This window comes from Pyxicephalus adspersus, chromosome 1, assembly GCF_032062135.1.
Source record: "Pyxicephalus adspersus chromosome 1, UCB_Pads_2.0, whole genome shotgun sequence".
Classification (NCBI taxonomy): domain Eukaryota; kingdom Metazoa; phylum Chordata; class Amphibia; order Anura; family Pyxicephalidae; genus Pyxicephalus; species Pyxicephalus adspersus.
Window position 1 is genome coordinate 117521440 of NC_092858.1, and position 14243 is coordinate 117535682.

Here is a 14243-nt window from a genome sequence, read left to right on the forward strand (position 1 = left end):
GAACAGGAAGAAAGAACAAAAGCCAGGGTATTTGTTTAATGTGGCAATGTATTTGAAAATCGTGTACAAATTTGTTCCTGATTTCAGGAATATACATAATATAAAACAAAATTCATATTGTTCAGCAAACAAAAACAAACTTTTGCAAAGTCCCCTGAAGAAGCCCTCGGAGGCGAAACGCATCGGGACATAAACTGTAAAATTACCTTTATATATTCAGAGATGTTGTGTCCAGCTACCAGGTCAAAAGGAGGTTGACCTTATTTGTGTTTGTATGCTGAACAATATATTTTTTTTTTTATATTTATTTATTTTATTTTTTTATATTATGTATATTCCTAAAATCAGCAACAAATTTGTACACGATTTTCAAATACATTGCCACATTAAACAAATACCCTGGCTTTTCTTCTTTCTTCCTGTTCTCAAGTTTTTCACAAGTGATCAGAAAAAGTTAATTAATATTGCCAACAGTTCTCCAAAGCAGATGCAATTAATTCATCCAATGATACTGGTTATACTGTGTGTAAATAAAACAAAGACAATTGTATTGGTTTAGAATAATAATAATGCTTCAAGCTGAGATAATAATTTGTTCATTTAAATCAGTAGAAGTTATTTTTAATTATTAAATATTGTCAAATATGCAAAAAAAAAACTCTTCAGAGAAATCTTAAACTCAAAAGTCTTCCCTTTTATTTTTTTATTTGTGCAGGAGGTTCCATTTTGCCGAGGGGCCCACTGCAGATATCATTGCGGCCCTAAATTATTAAATATTAGACTACTTCCACCACACTATACCTTTTTGCATATATGTAAAAAACAATTCAACTTTTGTTTGTCTGTCCATGAAACATTGCCCTGAAAGCAATGAGAAACTTTTTTTTTCTCTTTTAACTAGAACTGATTGTGCAAGTATGGTCTTAAATAAATTTGACACTTTCACTATCTCATTGAACAAATCAAGATTACACTGGTTAATGAACAATGTCTTTCCAAAGAACTGTGGAGGAAGAAGTATTAGCATATTGTGGAATGTTTAAATAAGGTTTAAAAATATGTAGATTTCATCATCAGCTTGTTTACAAAGAATTACCGTAATACAGCCTCCTATTCTTTGCTTGGCCAAACTGTATAAATACTGCCTGTTTCCATCATCCTATGAAGTGGTTTACTGATCACAGACCATATTCAGCTTCTCAAACACATTAGTGAATAACTTTATATTTTGTATTTTTTCTTTTATACTTTTACAGCTACATATCATGTATACAATAGCCACATAATCCACACTCTGCAGAGGCTACAACTGTGAAGAAGAGGAGGAACATTTTAAGGAGGGTGAAACGTGTGACCACAAAGTGAGTTATATTTTTTTTATTCCAACAAAATCAAATGTATATATTGTACAAATGCATTTTCCATATGGTTCAGTATAGTCAGTTATTTAATAGTATTTTCTGGTATACTAGTATGTAACAATACTGGTATGATTTTTTTTTCTTTAAAACCACTATACAGGTTACAATCTGATCTAGAGTCTCTGTATAATCAAATATAGACATACCCAAACTATGTAATATGAGTACCCACCTAAACTAGGCAATCTGATTTTATCATAGCATGCAGGACCTTGCAATACATAGTTGTGGGTAGAAGATTGTACAGTAAGATTGTTAAGTATATGGTGAGCTTTTACAAAGAAATACATGTATTCTATTAAACATCCTGTAAATCGCAGCTGTCATTTTCAATTAACAATTTTGTAAAGGTAGACTTTTACATCAGGAATCATGATACAAGATGTATCATGATTCATAAAGCATAATGATTTATGATGTAGAATACATTTTCTTGCAAATATAGAGATTTGTGCAGAACTTAAAAATACTTGCATGTTTAAATTCATAGCTAACCAATTAAGGGAATCACTTACATTCAAAAATATTTTCAAAGTTTTACATTCAGCACAAGCATTGGTAAAATTTGCTAACAACCAATAAAAGACTTGCCTAAAGATAATTATAATTTTACTACCAAATTTCCAAATTACCAGCTCATACCTGCTGGTAATGTATCTAAGCAAAATGTAATACTGTGTCTTTCAATTCCAAGGCTGGATACCAGTTGGAGCTGTACCATCATGAATATCATAAATACATGGAACACAAAATATCTATCAATATTTTTTTGAAATATAGTCCAAGCTAGCCATTGACAACAGATCAGTGAGACATGTATGTCCCAACCATCAGAATATTTATATATATATATATATATATATATATATAGATAAGCACATATTGTACATTCTCCATTTGGATATGTCAATATCTATGCTGCTCCTATCTTGAGTTTTCTCTTTTATTTTTTTTATTTGTGCAGGAAGTTCCATCTTAAGTTTTGCTGAGGGGCCCATTGATTTTTGTTTATGCTCCCCATTTAGAAACTAATAGAAATATTTTCCTCAACACCTGGAAATTTTTTTGGGAGGTTTATGTTATTAATTTATTGATAGTTGAAAGAATCCTTGCATAGCACAGATTTGGAATACAACATTTCCTCTGTTTAAACTTTATTTATTGTCTTTTGTGCATCCTATTATTTGAAAAATTGTTTCTGTATTTTTTCATATATTGTAGCAAACTTTGCAGACATCAATGCAACCCCAATGGATTTTATTAATAGGCCCTTTCACAATAGTTTTTTTGTAAAACTACAGTCTGTATGATAAAAATGTAATAGGTATATGTCAATGTTGAAACTGCATAATTTATAATGTCTACCTACCAAAGAGAAAAAATAAAATATGTATGGTCCTGGAAGGTAATATACCAGGTCCAAGGCTGAAGAGATTAGATGGTAAACTACAAATTTAAAGGATGCAAGCATACATTACAAAGAAAAGTTAAATTATGCGATCCAGTAACTGTATTCTTAAAAAAGTCACCCAAACACTAAACACTAGGTGCCTGATTCATCAATGAAATGCGCGTACGCTCAACGCGCGTGCGTACGCGCCGGTCAGCAAACCCTACTAGTGCGATTCGGGCCCGAGTTCTAGTGAACTCGCCTGCTGGTTTCCTGCAAAAATGAGCAAAGATCTTGAATACGCCAATTAGGGCAATTAATTTTCAGCTGCGCGACTCAGAGGGAGATGTTACAGTCAATGGTGAGGTGATAGCAATTGATTAGCGCACACCTGTGCCCTGTTCTGTGTGCATCTCCAGTCCATTTTACAGGTCAGTTTGCATCTTGAATGCTTGATGTTTCTTTTTGTAAGTGCTACTTTTTTATGTTACATTCTACTCAATAACAAACTTGCTTCATTTATAGTTACATTTGTTGCACTTCTCGCTACTTTTTTTTTTGGTTGCAACACTGCAAACTAATTTCTATCAAGCTGGATATATAATAAGTAGCACTTTCAAATATGTCATCACACAATTATATATATATATATATATATATACACACACATATACATAAATATCTATAAGAAGCAAACAAGAACGTGTGTGTGCCTGTGACTTTTTTTGGAAAAATGACGCAGAAAATCGCAAGATTTACCCCCAGGCGGCTCCTCTGTTCAGGCATCATAAGCGTTTAGATAGGCGCCTATGTAGAGGAGCTGAACTCAGTTAATTCCTGCCCGACAGGAAAGAAATAGGTCATTTTAAAATATGCTTTTTTCTTAGCGCATATAGATGTTTTAAACATTTGAACATTTGTGAACATTTGTGTGCCATTAGAAAGAATGCTTTTTTAGGGTAACAGTGACTTTTAATGCAAGCTCGCCAGTTTAAAACTGCCAGGGATGCGCGGCTCCAGCAGCGAGATCATTTCTGTTACTAACTTCCATGGGAATACGCCAGCGCCTGAAATTTAGTTGGTGAATTGCGCGACGGCTTCCGATTTTGTACCGTGATTTAGGATTGCAAATATGAATGCGCGACCAAGCCTCCGATTTTGCTTAGTGAATCAGGGCCTTTGCGTCTGGAGGAAAAGAGGTTTAAGCTCCAGATAAGGAAGGGATTCTTCACTGTAAAGTCTGTGAAAATGTGTCTGATTCAGCAACTACTATATATTGTTTTAAGAAAAAGCTGGATGCTGTTCTAGAAGCACAGAATATAACTGGGTATCAAGGCTTTAAAGTAAAAATAACACTGACTGTTGATCCAGGGATCATCCGATTGACTTAAAGAATCAGGAAAGGATTTTTTTCTCTTGTTGGAGCAAATTGTACAAGGGTTTTTTAATTGCCTTCCTCTGGACCTTATAGGGTTTTATATGCCTTATAGGGTTTTATACCTGGGATATGTTTATTTCCCTAGTGGTTGAACTTGATGGTCTTATGTCTTTTTTTAATCTCACCTACTATGTAACTATATAACAACTTACAGTATGTATATCTGTTTGATAAATACACATTTGTTTGACTTGATACCTTATTAGTTCTGGCCGGTTGTTTCTGCACTCTTGTATTTTAAATGTTTGTAAAGATAAAAAAAGGAAAAATTTTATAAAATATTTTTTTTTCATCTGGTAGCATTCAAGCTTATTCTTAACAACTGCACATGACATAATTATAGATGTGAAGACAATGTTATCTATTTCTTAAATCTCAGCTGTTCTAACATGTGGGAAGTCAGTCAAAAATAATAATATGATTGTAATGAATCAGAAACAAGCTTACAAGTGCTGTGCTAATTTATTTCCTGAAAATGGTGTCATTCACATTGCATACAGAGAAGGTGGTACAAAAAATGTACACAATTCCAACCAATTACATATAGTATTGTATTTTATACATTAATCAGTTAAAAGAGTTTTACCACACTTTGATGTAAATTTATTTTGTTTTGTTAGGTTAATACCACACTCTGCTATGCTGTTAAGTTAACATAACATAAAACAGTATGCTCTCCAGTCTTGGAGAGCATTGTTAAATCAGGCCCTTTGTATTAGTCAACTAAAACTAGTGTTCAATATTGCATAATAGCCTCATAGTTCCCTCTGTGTCCTAATTTTCTAGTGTACCTAGTGTCACCAACCTTCATCTCCTTACCATAATGTGCCAATGCGTCCCAAAGCTGCCAAAACATGCTTCTATTCTCCAGTTACCATACATTGTGCTCAGCTTTATGGTTCTATTAAAACTTGTATCAGATACCCAATTCTTCCTCAATGTGTCCTAAATTTTGTATGTGAAGTTCAGAGATTTTGGATCCGCATTTTCAACCTAATACGCTCGGTCAATGTTCCAAGGAAACTAGAGAGTGCTCTTTCTTCACAATTAGAGGATATATCCTCAAAACAGTTAACTAGACCAATTAAATATATCCTGTTAGCTGCTCGGATTACTAGTGCTTGTTACTGGAAAGCTTCTATTATTCCCCTTAAGTTCCCAAAAAAACAAACTTAACTGGATAATGGTAATGAAAAATTAACCTGTACTCTTAAAAACAACCTAACAAGTTCTACAACACATGGGACCCATGTTTGGATTATAATTATGTATAATTCTAGCAGGAAACCCTGTCCCTTCCCTCCCCCTCCCCTGTGTTACCCTTAACTCCTTCCTATTCCAATTTAAATTTAAAATGTTTACAAAGGGGGTGAACGATTAAAAGGTACCGCCACCTGCCAGCCGTCATGATCGCACTCTAAACTTGATATGCCTGTATACCTCACAAGTTTCAAATCTGTGAATAACTCTATTTTTGTACTTATTTGTATTATATTTGTTATGGTCTACATTAGAATACGACTTTATCGCTTGCTTTATTTAGCTTTTTTGCTTTTATTTTGTAACCTAAGAGGTGTTAAACTATGTTTGACCTCATATGTTTATTCTACTGATGTCTAGTTTCTGGTTCTTCTTCTTTTGTTTTGAACCCTTTTTGCCCCTCCCTCCTTTTTATTTTGTATCTATCTTTTTTTTTTTTCTTTTCCTGTTATTCTATGCACATTTGTAGTCTAATGTTCTTGTTTATTTCATTTGAAAATTTCATTAAAACTTTGAAAAAAAAAAAGAGTCTTGAATCACTTTGCTAAATGAGATTGGCGGACTGCATTGATTGCTGACATGTGGAGCTCTACCTTAAGATTAATAGAGATTTTGAGCTGTATATAAAGGCAGATTTTGCTAACCGGAATTTATAATTTACATATGGGAAAATATTAAGACGTTTCAAATAATATTCAGGTATTACCAATGACAAATACATTTCCAATGATGAGGCAGATATCAATGACCTGCAGATATTACCAACTATAGTTAGATATCAAGGATAGGCAGATGTTATCATCAACAGGCATATATACATGAAGATATTAGCATAATACAGATTCAACTAATAGTCAAAATATTTCAGTAACTAGCATAAATAATCGGTAGCCAAGTGTACCTGTTACCCAAGCAGGTAGCTCTATGACATAGATTCTAGTGTTCAGCAGGTTCTAGTGGCAGGCAGATAAGTAACAGATCACTGAATGACTGGGTGTGGGGGTTGGGTATAACAAGGAACTTATTCAAGTTGGAAAAGTGCACAATACAGACACCAATTTTCGGTTTCTGGTTTGTAGTACAGCTTTTGGTGTACTCAAACATCTTAAAAATAATAGTGCCTCAAGTCTAGATGGCTTTGACAAAAGTGTTCATAAGTGTTATTTAAATCCAGTAAATATTAAATAGATATATACAACAATAAATTGATCTCATTCATTAACTTTGATCTCAAAATAATATTGAGTCTCCAAACCAAGATTCTTTCCTTAATGTGGGGAGATAAAAGAATCTGCAACATCACCCTGATAGGACTTTAGGGTGCTTAGGGGTTCCCAACCTCAGATGACTCAATGCACTCTTCCTGATTTTTGGCCAAAGTGGGTTGAAGTGGAGGCCTTCTCCTGTACCTCCATCTTGAAAGCAATTATGTTGACATTTCTCAATCTTAGACCCCCCACCCCCTCTTTCTCTTTCTGGCACTATCCTACTCCCATTGCTATGGTATAGAAAAAACCTATGCTCCCACCATGTTTAACTGACACATCTTGGGAGCAATTCTCAATTTCCCCCTAGTATGCATCCAGACCAATTTAAGGAATGTTAGACTCATCACCATATTATTTTACCCCTTTTGAGAGTAACCCCTTTTGTAAATTACTTCATGCATTTAAAGGGCTAATATCAATTTTATATTCCACCCTATCATCTACATCACATTAATTTTCCTATAAATGTTTCTGAAAATCTGATCTGGACATATCTTGGGATTTCTTTAATAGAAACTAATTATAAGACTGTGCTGAGATGGCACATGGTACCTTATAGGATAATAGAATTTCAACATTTTCTGCAGATCTACATAGAGGTAACCACCTCTACATAAGTACCTCCCTACTAGCCAGTCCAAATCTGCTATGGTTCCCTGGCCACCCATGTTTCTATAGTCATATTTTGTAAATTTTACATCTTAGCTCTTGACGGATAGACCTGACCTGAAAAACATGGGATTCGGCAGCACAAATTGGTCTGTGAAAAAATTTGTTAAAAAAAAAATTAATGTTAAAGTAATTTACTGAATGTGTGTGATTTGTGTAACTAACTTTTTTTACAGGTTATCCCACAATGACAGGATGAATCCCATGGCTGCACAGCTGTGGGAATCATCCTGTCAGTGTAGGATCCTCAGGCACTGGAGGTTTAATGGGGACAAGTCTCCCCATTCATCAATTCTAGTGCTCTGCGATTGGCTGAGCGTCATCAGGATTGGCTCAAGCGTCATCAGGATTTTCTTTTCCCCAGCCAATCACAGAGTACTAGAAGTGCATGAATGGGGAGACTACCCTGGGAATCCTCTCAATGAATGCAGCCACGGTCGCATTCATTGGGAACAGTGTGCAATCCACGGCACTAGAGGTTAATTAACCTCTAGTGTTGGGGATCTTTCAATTAATGCAGCCGCGGTCGCATTCATTGAGAACAGTGTGCGATCCGCGGCACTAGAGGTTAAATGGGACAAGTCTCCCCATTCAAAACCTCTAGTGCTCTCTGACTAGCTTAGGAAAGCTTTCAGGGAGCACTATCCCTATTCCTGGATAAAGTTCCTCTATCCAGAAACACAGGACTCCTGTGTTCTTGGATAGAGAAACACAGGAGTCCTGAACATTATCCCCCTATTGGATCGAATAGCTGTTGAATCGAATATTGAGATATTCAACCAACACTACCAAGCTAAACTGAATAACTGATTAACAACACCCTTGCTATCTTCGATAAACATGGAACTGTGAATTGCTTTTCAAAATGTGTAGCGATGCCGTATTGTTCAGCTGTAAACTTTGGTGCAGTATAAAGAGAATTTGTTTTTGGTAAATTCCTCTTTCGGTTTTGGTTACTTAATAAGTTGTCCCTGATGCTTTGTTTAGCAAAACTATCCACCTATGTTTCTTCAATAAATATAGCTAATCTCAATAAATATATTTAAAAGTTTTATTCTTAGCTGAGGAATAAATATTATCCACCTTATTCTTCCTTTTATTTACACCTATTCACCTACAATATTTTGCAATGTTGCATCGCTCTTCCTCTAGGTTTTCTGACCTCACACCTTTTAAACAATCTGCAGGGAAGGCCCTTACTCCAATAGCCTCCCCTCCTCTGTTTATGAACTACTGTATGGTGCCAGCTGATTGCTTACGGCTAAGTTTTTCAACAAGATGGTATGGGAGAGAATATTAGAATGTGAGAAAGAGATAGTTCAGCAATTTGCCAAAAAGTTCGATGGAGCCCTATTTGTAATGCATATAAGGAGAATGTATATAGAGTATACAATTGTATTTCACTGGCACTACACCCTTCTATCATCTTTTTACCAGCTCCAGTCCATGTTGTTGGTTGTGTGGTGCATACAAAGATATACTAGAGCATATCTTCTGGTATTGTCTGCTTCTACAGTGTCCCAAATAAAGAGCTTGTTTGAAGTAAAACATATTCGGTTTCTCTGGACCCACTAACCCACTTAGTATCTAGTCTGCCTCCACTGACACACAAGTTATCTTCTCATATACTTCTGGCAGCCTTTACCCTATTGCAAACAAATGAAAACTGACTTTGCCCCCAATACAGCTTATCCAAGATAGGCTAGTTAAAATCAGTTAGATATGGGAGGATTATAATGCCTACTATTTCAATATATCATCCTAGGCAGCTTGGATGTTCCTCCTTTGTATTTTCTTGCTACCAAATTAACCCTCATTTGACTGGTTTCCTTCTTCTTACCCCATAGTTTAGTTTTTTTGGTTTCATTACACTTTTGGTGTAAAGGTTTTACATGAGATGTTACAATTCTCTTTTTTACTGGATTTGATTTGCAAGTGATGGACAAATTAGATAGATTTGTATTCTTGAGTGCTAATAACACATATGTTATCTTCTGGGATATTTTTCCTTTAGCCTCAAAGTGTTATGTCTTGTTTATTACTACAGGTAACTGGTATGTTTTATTACCCTTTTTTTTTTCTATTTTTTTACCATTGTTTTTGCTAAATTGTGCTGTATTTTCAACATTAACTTTGTGTTTTTCTATTGTTGTGTTGCTCCTTTGCACCAGGTTTTTTTTATTGCTGTTCCCTTATGTTACTCACTTTGTAATTCAATGCAGACCGCTGAACAGGTAAAGAGAACAGTAAAGGGTTTTGCTACCAACACCAAACTACTACCAGGTCTTCTTAGTTGCTGTTGTATTAGTTCCTGCTGAGTATACAATATATGCCCTACTATACACCCTTTGAACTTCTTAGAAACCTGACACAGTGTATGTTCAAATGTAATATAAAAGCCACTTAATAGTTGCCTCTTTTACATACAAATGTAATATTAGTATACTGGACCATATCCACTGACATACAGGATAGCATGCTGAAGAACAGTTAAGAATGAAAATGTCATGGTGGTTTGATCACCTGGTCCTTTTTCTTTTTTAAGAACCTTTGATTACACCTAAAAACTTTTGGTATGTTAAAAGATAGAACACTAGAGATAAAGCTGTTCTATGGCAAATAGTCAGGGGGAACACATATATGGGAGCTGTTTTACCTGCAATATGTGTTATATATGTATCTTTGTGTATCTAGTTTTTATATTGTCATGAAATGGGATCTGATATTTCTCTTATTCCGTTACTACTGATGAGCAGAGCCGACACACCTAATGTATTTATGATTACATAGCTGCTATAAAGTGTATCTTTTTATTAGCAATAAAGTAGATGTGTATGATGGCAATGTAAAAAATATGGACAGTTACATAGAAAACTGAAGTGCACTGCTCTGGATATTCAGAACTACTGTTGGCACCAATACATGCAAACCTTTCGGTCTCATTATCTGTTTGTTTTCAGTAATTTTACTATTACTGGTAATATTAATTAAACTGTGAATACAACATTGCTTATATTTTTCAATAGTAATAAGAATCATGATCTTTCAGGATTACCAAAGATGTGGCCACTCTTTATCAGAATATATTCTACGTTCCTTCTTTTTTCATATCTGACAAGCTTCACCACCTCACAAGTTCATGGTAAATTATTATTTTTTTTTTTTATATAATAATAAACTTAAGTTATTGTCATGCCTGTACAGCCTTAATATGTGTCAAATATGCATTGTGCTTTAAACTCCCTAGTAGGTAATTTTTAAAAATCTAATTTTTTAAAATAAATCTTTTTAATGTATGCATTACAATATTGCATTCTAACATTCATTACACTCACTAGCCTATTTTTTTTAGCATACTGAATTATCACCTTGCACGGAAAATAACCACTTAGCTTAGTAAATGAGGCAAATTTCACTTTGTTAAAATTATTCAATCATATGCAAGAAAATGCTAAAAAAAAGAAAACAGGATTTTGGCTTGCACGTGACTGGATGGATAACCAATGAGTGTAATGCATGTTACCATGCATAGGAGTAATGCACCGCATTGTAGTACATGTAGTATGTGAACACCCTAAACTCCTTTAAAAAAAGAATTCCATTGTATCGTGATGCACTACATTCACATTTTTGGTTAACTGGCACCACATATAAATTAATAGGTTGCTTACCACGACACACATTAACATGTAATGTAACATACATTTATTTAGCTCATTTGTGTAAATAAGCAACAAGTATCTTCTAGTAAAAAAACAAAAATATTGCAAAACAATTATCTTGTATGCTTACATTGCAAAAATGTTCTGCATTTTGGAGATAGTAATTGTTCATATTTGGTTAATGGAAAAAACATGTTTCTGGGGAAATAGTTAGTTACCCACTTAAAAAGAAATCACTTTGAGAATAAATCTAATTTCCTGTTGTATATCAAAGATAGGAAGTCAGGGGAAATGACATTCTAATAAACAAATAGAAAAAAAAACTGTCGGGTGTTTAGCCTACTCCTATTTTATCCAAAACTAAAACAAAAAAAAGCTACTAAAAGTTGTGCTATTTAATACATAAGCCTGAATACATATAAATGGTATTGATTTGTTTAGAAATAACTTCTATTACTTAGTTCTGTTTTATCTAAAGGATACTTTCAGATTGGAATGTTTATGTCCAACTTTATTCTTGCTTTGTGTAAACCTTGTCTAACAACCAGCAGCCTATGAAAACTCTTCCTGCTGAGTATGTTTGAAACCAACCAGTAACCAGTTTGCTAATGTACATAGTGACCAGCATTCCTATTGGCTGGTGGTTTTTCAGGGTAGGTAGCACTCCTAACAACTACTGGCCAATGAAAACAGTGCCTCCTTTTTATATTGGCAGATCAGCACTTGACCATTTACTAACTACGTGAAAGGTGGCCTTTGTCAGCATGGGTTTGCAGAGAAGTTTCTGAGCATTACTTGTAACCTGTTGTGAACCAAACTTGGGCAAGTTCAGTCATCACTATTGGTAATGCTGTTCAGCAGTAAAAAACACAGTTTTCAATAGTGCATTTTACACCAATGTAATAGGTTAAGGTGTTCTTCATTCTGAATATCAAGTACGCTGATCTAAATGCCAACAACTTAACAGGGACCTGTACAGAATTAGTAAACCTAAACAAGCATGCAATAACGGACACTATGCATAGTGTGAAATAGTGGTTGTTTACTGGGAACAATACTGTACTAATATTTTACTATTTTCATTTTTTTTTCCAAATAAATAAAAAAAAAATATTACCCAATGAAGTGTATGATTTTTTTTGGATGTTTTTCTGAAATCAAGTAAGCAGTGTTCACTTTATTTGTTATACAGTACCAGCAGCACCAGATTATGTTTTGATGTATCAAGTAACTACAGGGAGTCCATTGAAATTTAGCACAAGTAAGTATGTACATAATGTAACTAAGGATGAGCGAGAAGGTCTCTTGACAGTCTAGCAAAAATTTCCTTGAACTTCCGATGGGAAGTAACTTCGTGAAATTTTGGTGAATAATTTTGCAAATTCCATTAAAGTCAATAGGCCGACTTTAAACATTAATAGCAAAGCCCCTTGAGCCCCTTTACATGTTAGAGACACCAAATGTGCTAGGTAAGTGTAGGAGAACAGTGGCAACACGGAAAAAAGTTCCAAAAGACTTTGTGGTTTTCCAGAAATAGGCAGGCAAAGTGACAGCAGGCAAATAGGATTTTGGCATGATTGACAGCATCCAGAAGGCAGCATAAACATTAGGACATTGAGAAAGGGTGAACTCAACCCACTAGCAACAGTCTCTACCCTCAAAACAGCAGGAAAACCCATTGCAATTTAGTGTATGTACCCCTATTAAATGTACATAGTTGCATAGTTTGTTTATGCTATAAAAATCCTGTTTATTATTAATAATAATAATAATAATAATAATAATAATAATTGCTAGCTGGCATCATGACCTAGATGACATGTGTCAGGAACGACACCCATAAAGTTGGTGACGAGTAGTGCAGTGACATTAGGTAAATGGATGGCGGACAAGAGACAGAGCATGGGTCAGCGAGAGTAGTAGCAATGTGTTGCCTCTGGTAAGCTGTCATCAGGGTGTAGTGCATCGCCAATGCCAACCAGAAGTGTACAACTTTAGTTAATATAGTACTGACAAGTGGCAGCAGCAACAGCAGAAGGAGGAGGCGGTGGGCCCTGAGATGGAGTTCGGACGACATTGGTAACTGGCATCTAGAGCTGGGTACTGGGCAGGTGTCAGACTCCTCAGACTCTGCATCTGCTGCTGCTCTCTCCTATGGAGGCCTGCACTTCACCCATACCCCCAGACCTGGCAACAGAGTAGGGGGGGGTGTGGGTCTCATTCTCTCACCTATTTGCACATTCAGAGTCCTCCCTACCCCGCCCTCTTGATGCCCACTCTGTCCATCTTGTCTGCCCCCTACCCCTTATTGTTGCTGTTGTGAATGAACGGACAAAAGAGAAATATGGACAGTGTAGAAGCTGTAGCTATTGGAGACATTGCTGTGTAGGGAACTGCCTTTTTTAATCTGCTAGCTTTAACTTGGTAAAATGCAAATAAAGTTGTACAAGTGTTTCCTCCCCCTGATAGTGGCCTTAGAAAGCCCACCGGGATATAAGAAAATGCATGAAGTTCAGGGGCAGCTGCTCAAAGGGGGCCAGTACCTTGCATAGCGTCTCCATCTGCAGCCACTGGTCACTGCTAAAATAGCTCAGCTTTGTGGCTGTACCATGGGCACCGCTGCCTCAATGCACCACGCTGACCAAATAATGGCGGATGGCTAGCGTTTGCTCACACAAACACTGAGGCATGTGCAGGGTGGAGTTCAATCTAGTCACAGTGTCACAAATGAGTCTATGTGGTGGCAGACTCTGTGTGTGCTGGATCTTGCTAGGCGCCGCGGCGGCAGTAGGGGATCAGCTGACATGGCTGCAGATGCGGTCTCAGTAAGTCCCGCAGTCCTGGGTACGTGCGGAGGAATTTCTGCAACACCAGGTTCAGTCCGCGGGCAAAGCAGGACACATATGTTATGCGGCCCATACGCAGCGGGGCTACAAGTTCGGCCCTGTTGTTGCACACTACGTTGCCTGTTGTGAGCCGGGAGGGGGTCAGCCAAGCCCCAACCTCTCTGTGCAAAGCGGACAAGAGTTCTCTGGCAGTGTGACTTTTCTCCCCCAAGGACACCAGTTTCAGCACTGCCTGGCCACACGTGTGCTTGAGAGAGCCGTGGTGGTGTGCCTGCTTAACTACACTGTC

At 36.2% G+C, this 14243-nt stretch overlaps 1 protein-coding gene across 8 annotated transcripts in view; it reads left to right on the top strand.

The window, feature by feature from the left end:
- Positions 1-1150: 1150 nt before the first annotated feature.
- LOC140340150 (C4b-binding protein alpha chain-like) overlaps positions 1151-14243 on the top strand; it is a 72263-nt gene continuing 59170 nt past the window's right edge. For 5 of the 8 annotated variants that reach the window (XM_072425213.1, XM_072425231.1, XM_072425222.1 and 2 more), the window contains exons 1-3: positions 1151-1361; positions 10496-10588; positions 12301-12369. In XM_072425213.1, the coding sequence (XP_072281314.1) occupies positions 10507-10588; positions 12301-12369 (151 nt within the window). In that variant the 5' untranslated portion in view covers positions 1151-1361; positions 10496-10506. The remainder of the gene's footprint in view (positions 1362-10495; positions 10589-12300; positions 12370-14243) is intronic. The other 3 variants (XM_072425242.1, XM_072425243.1, XM_072425247.1) reach the window with 1 other exon arrangement.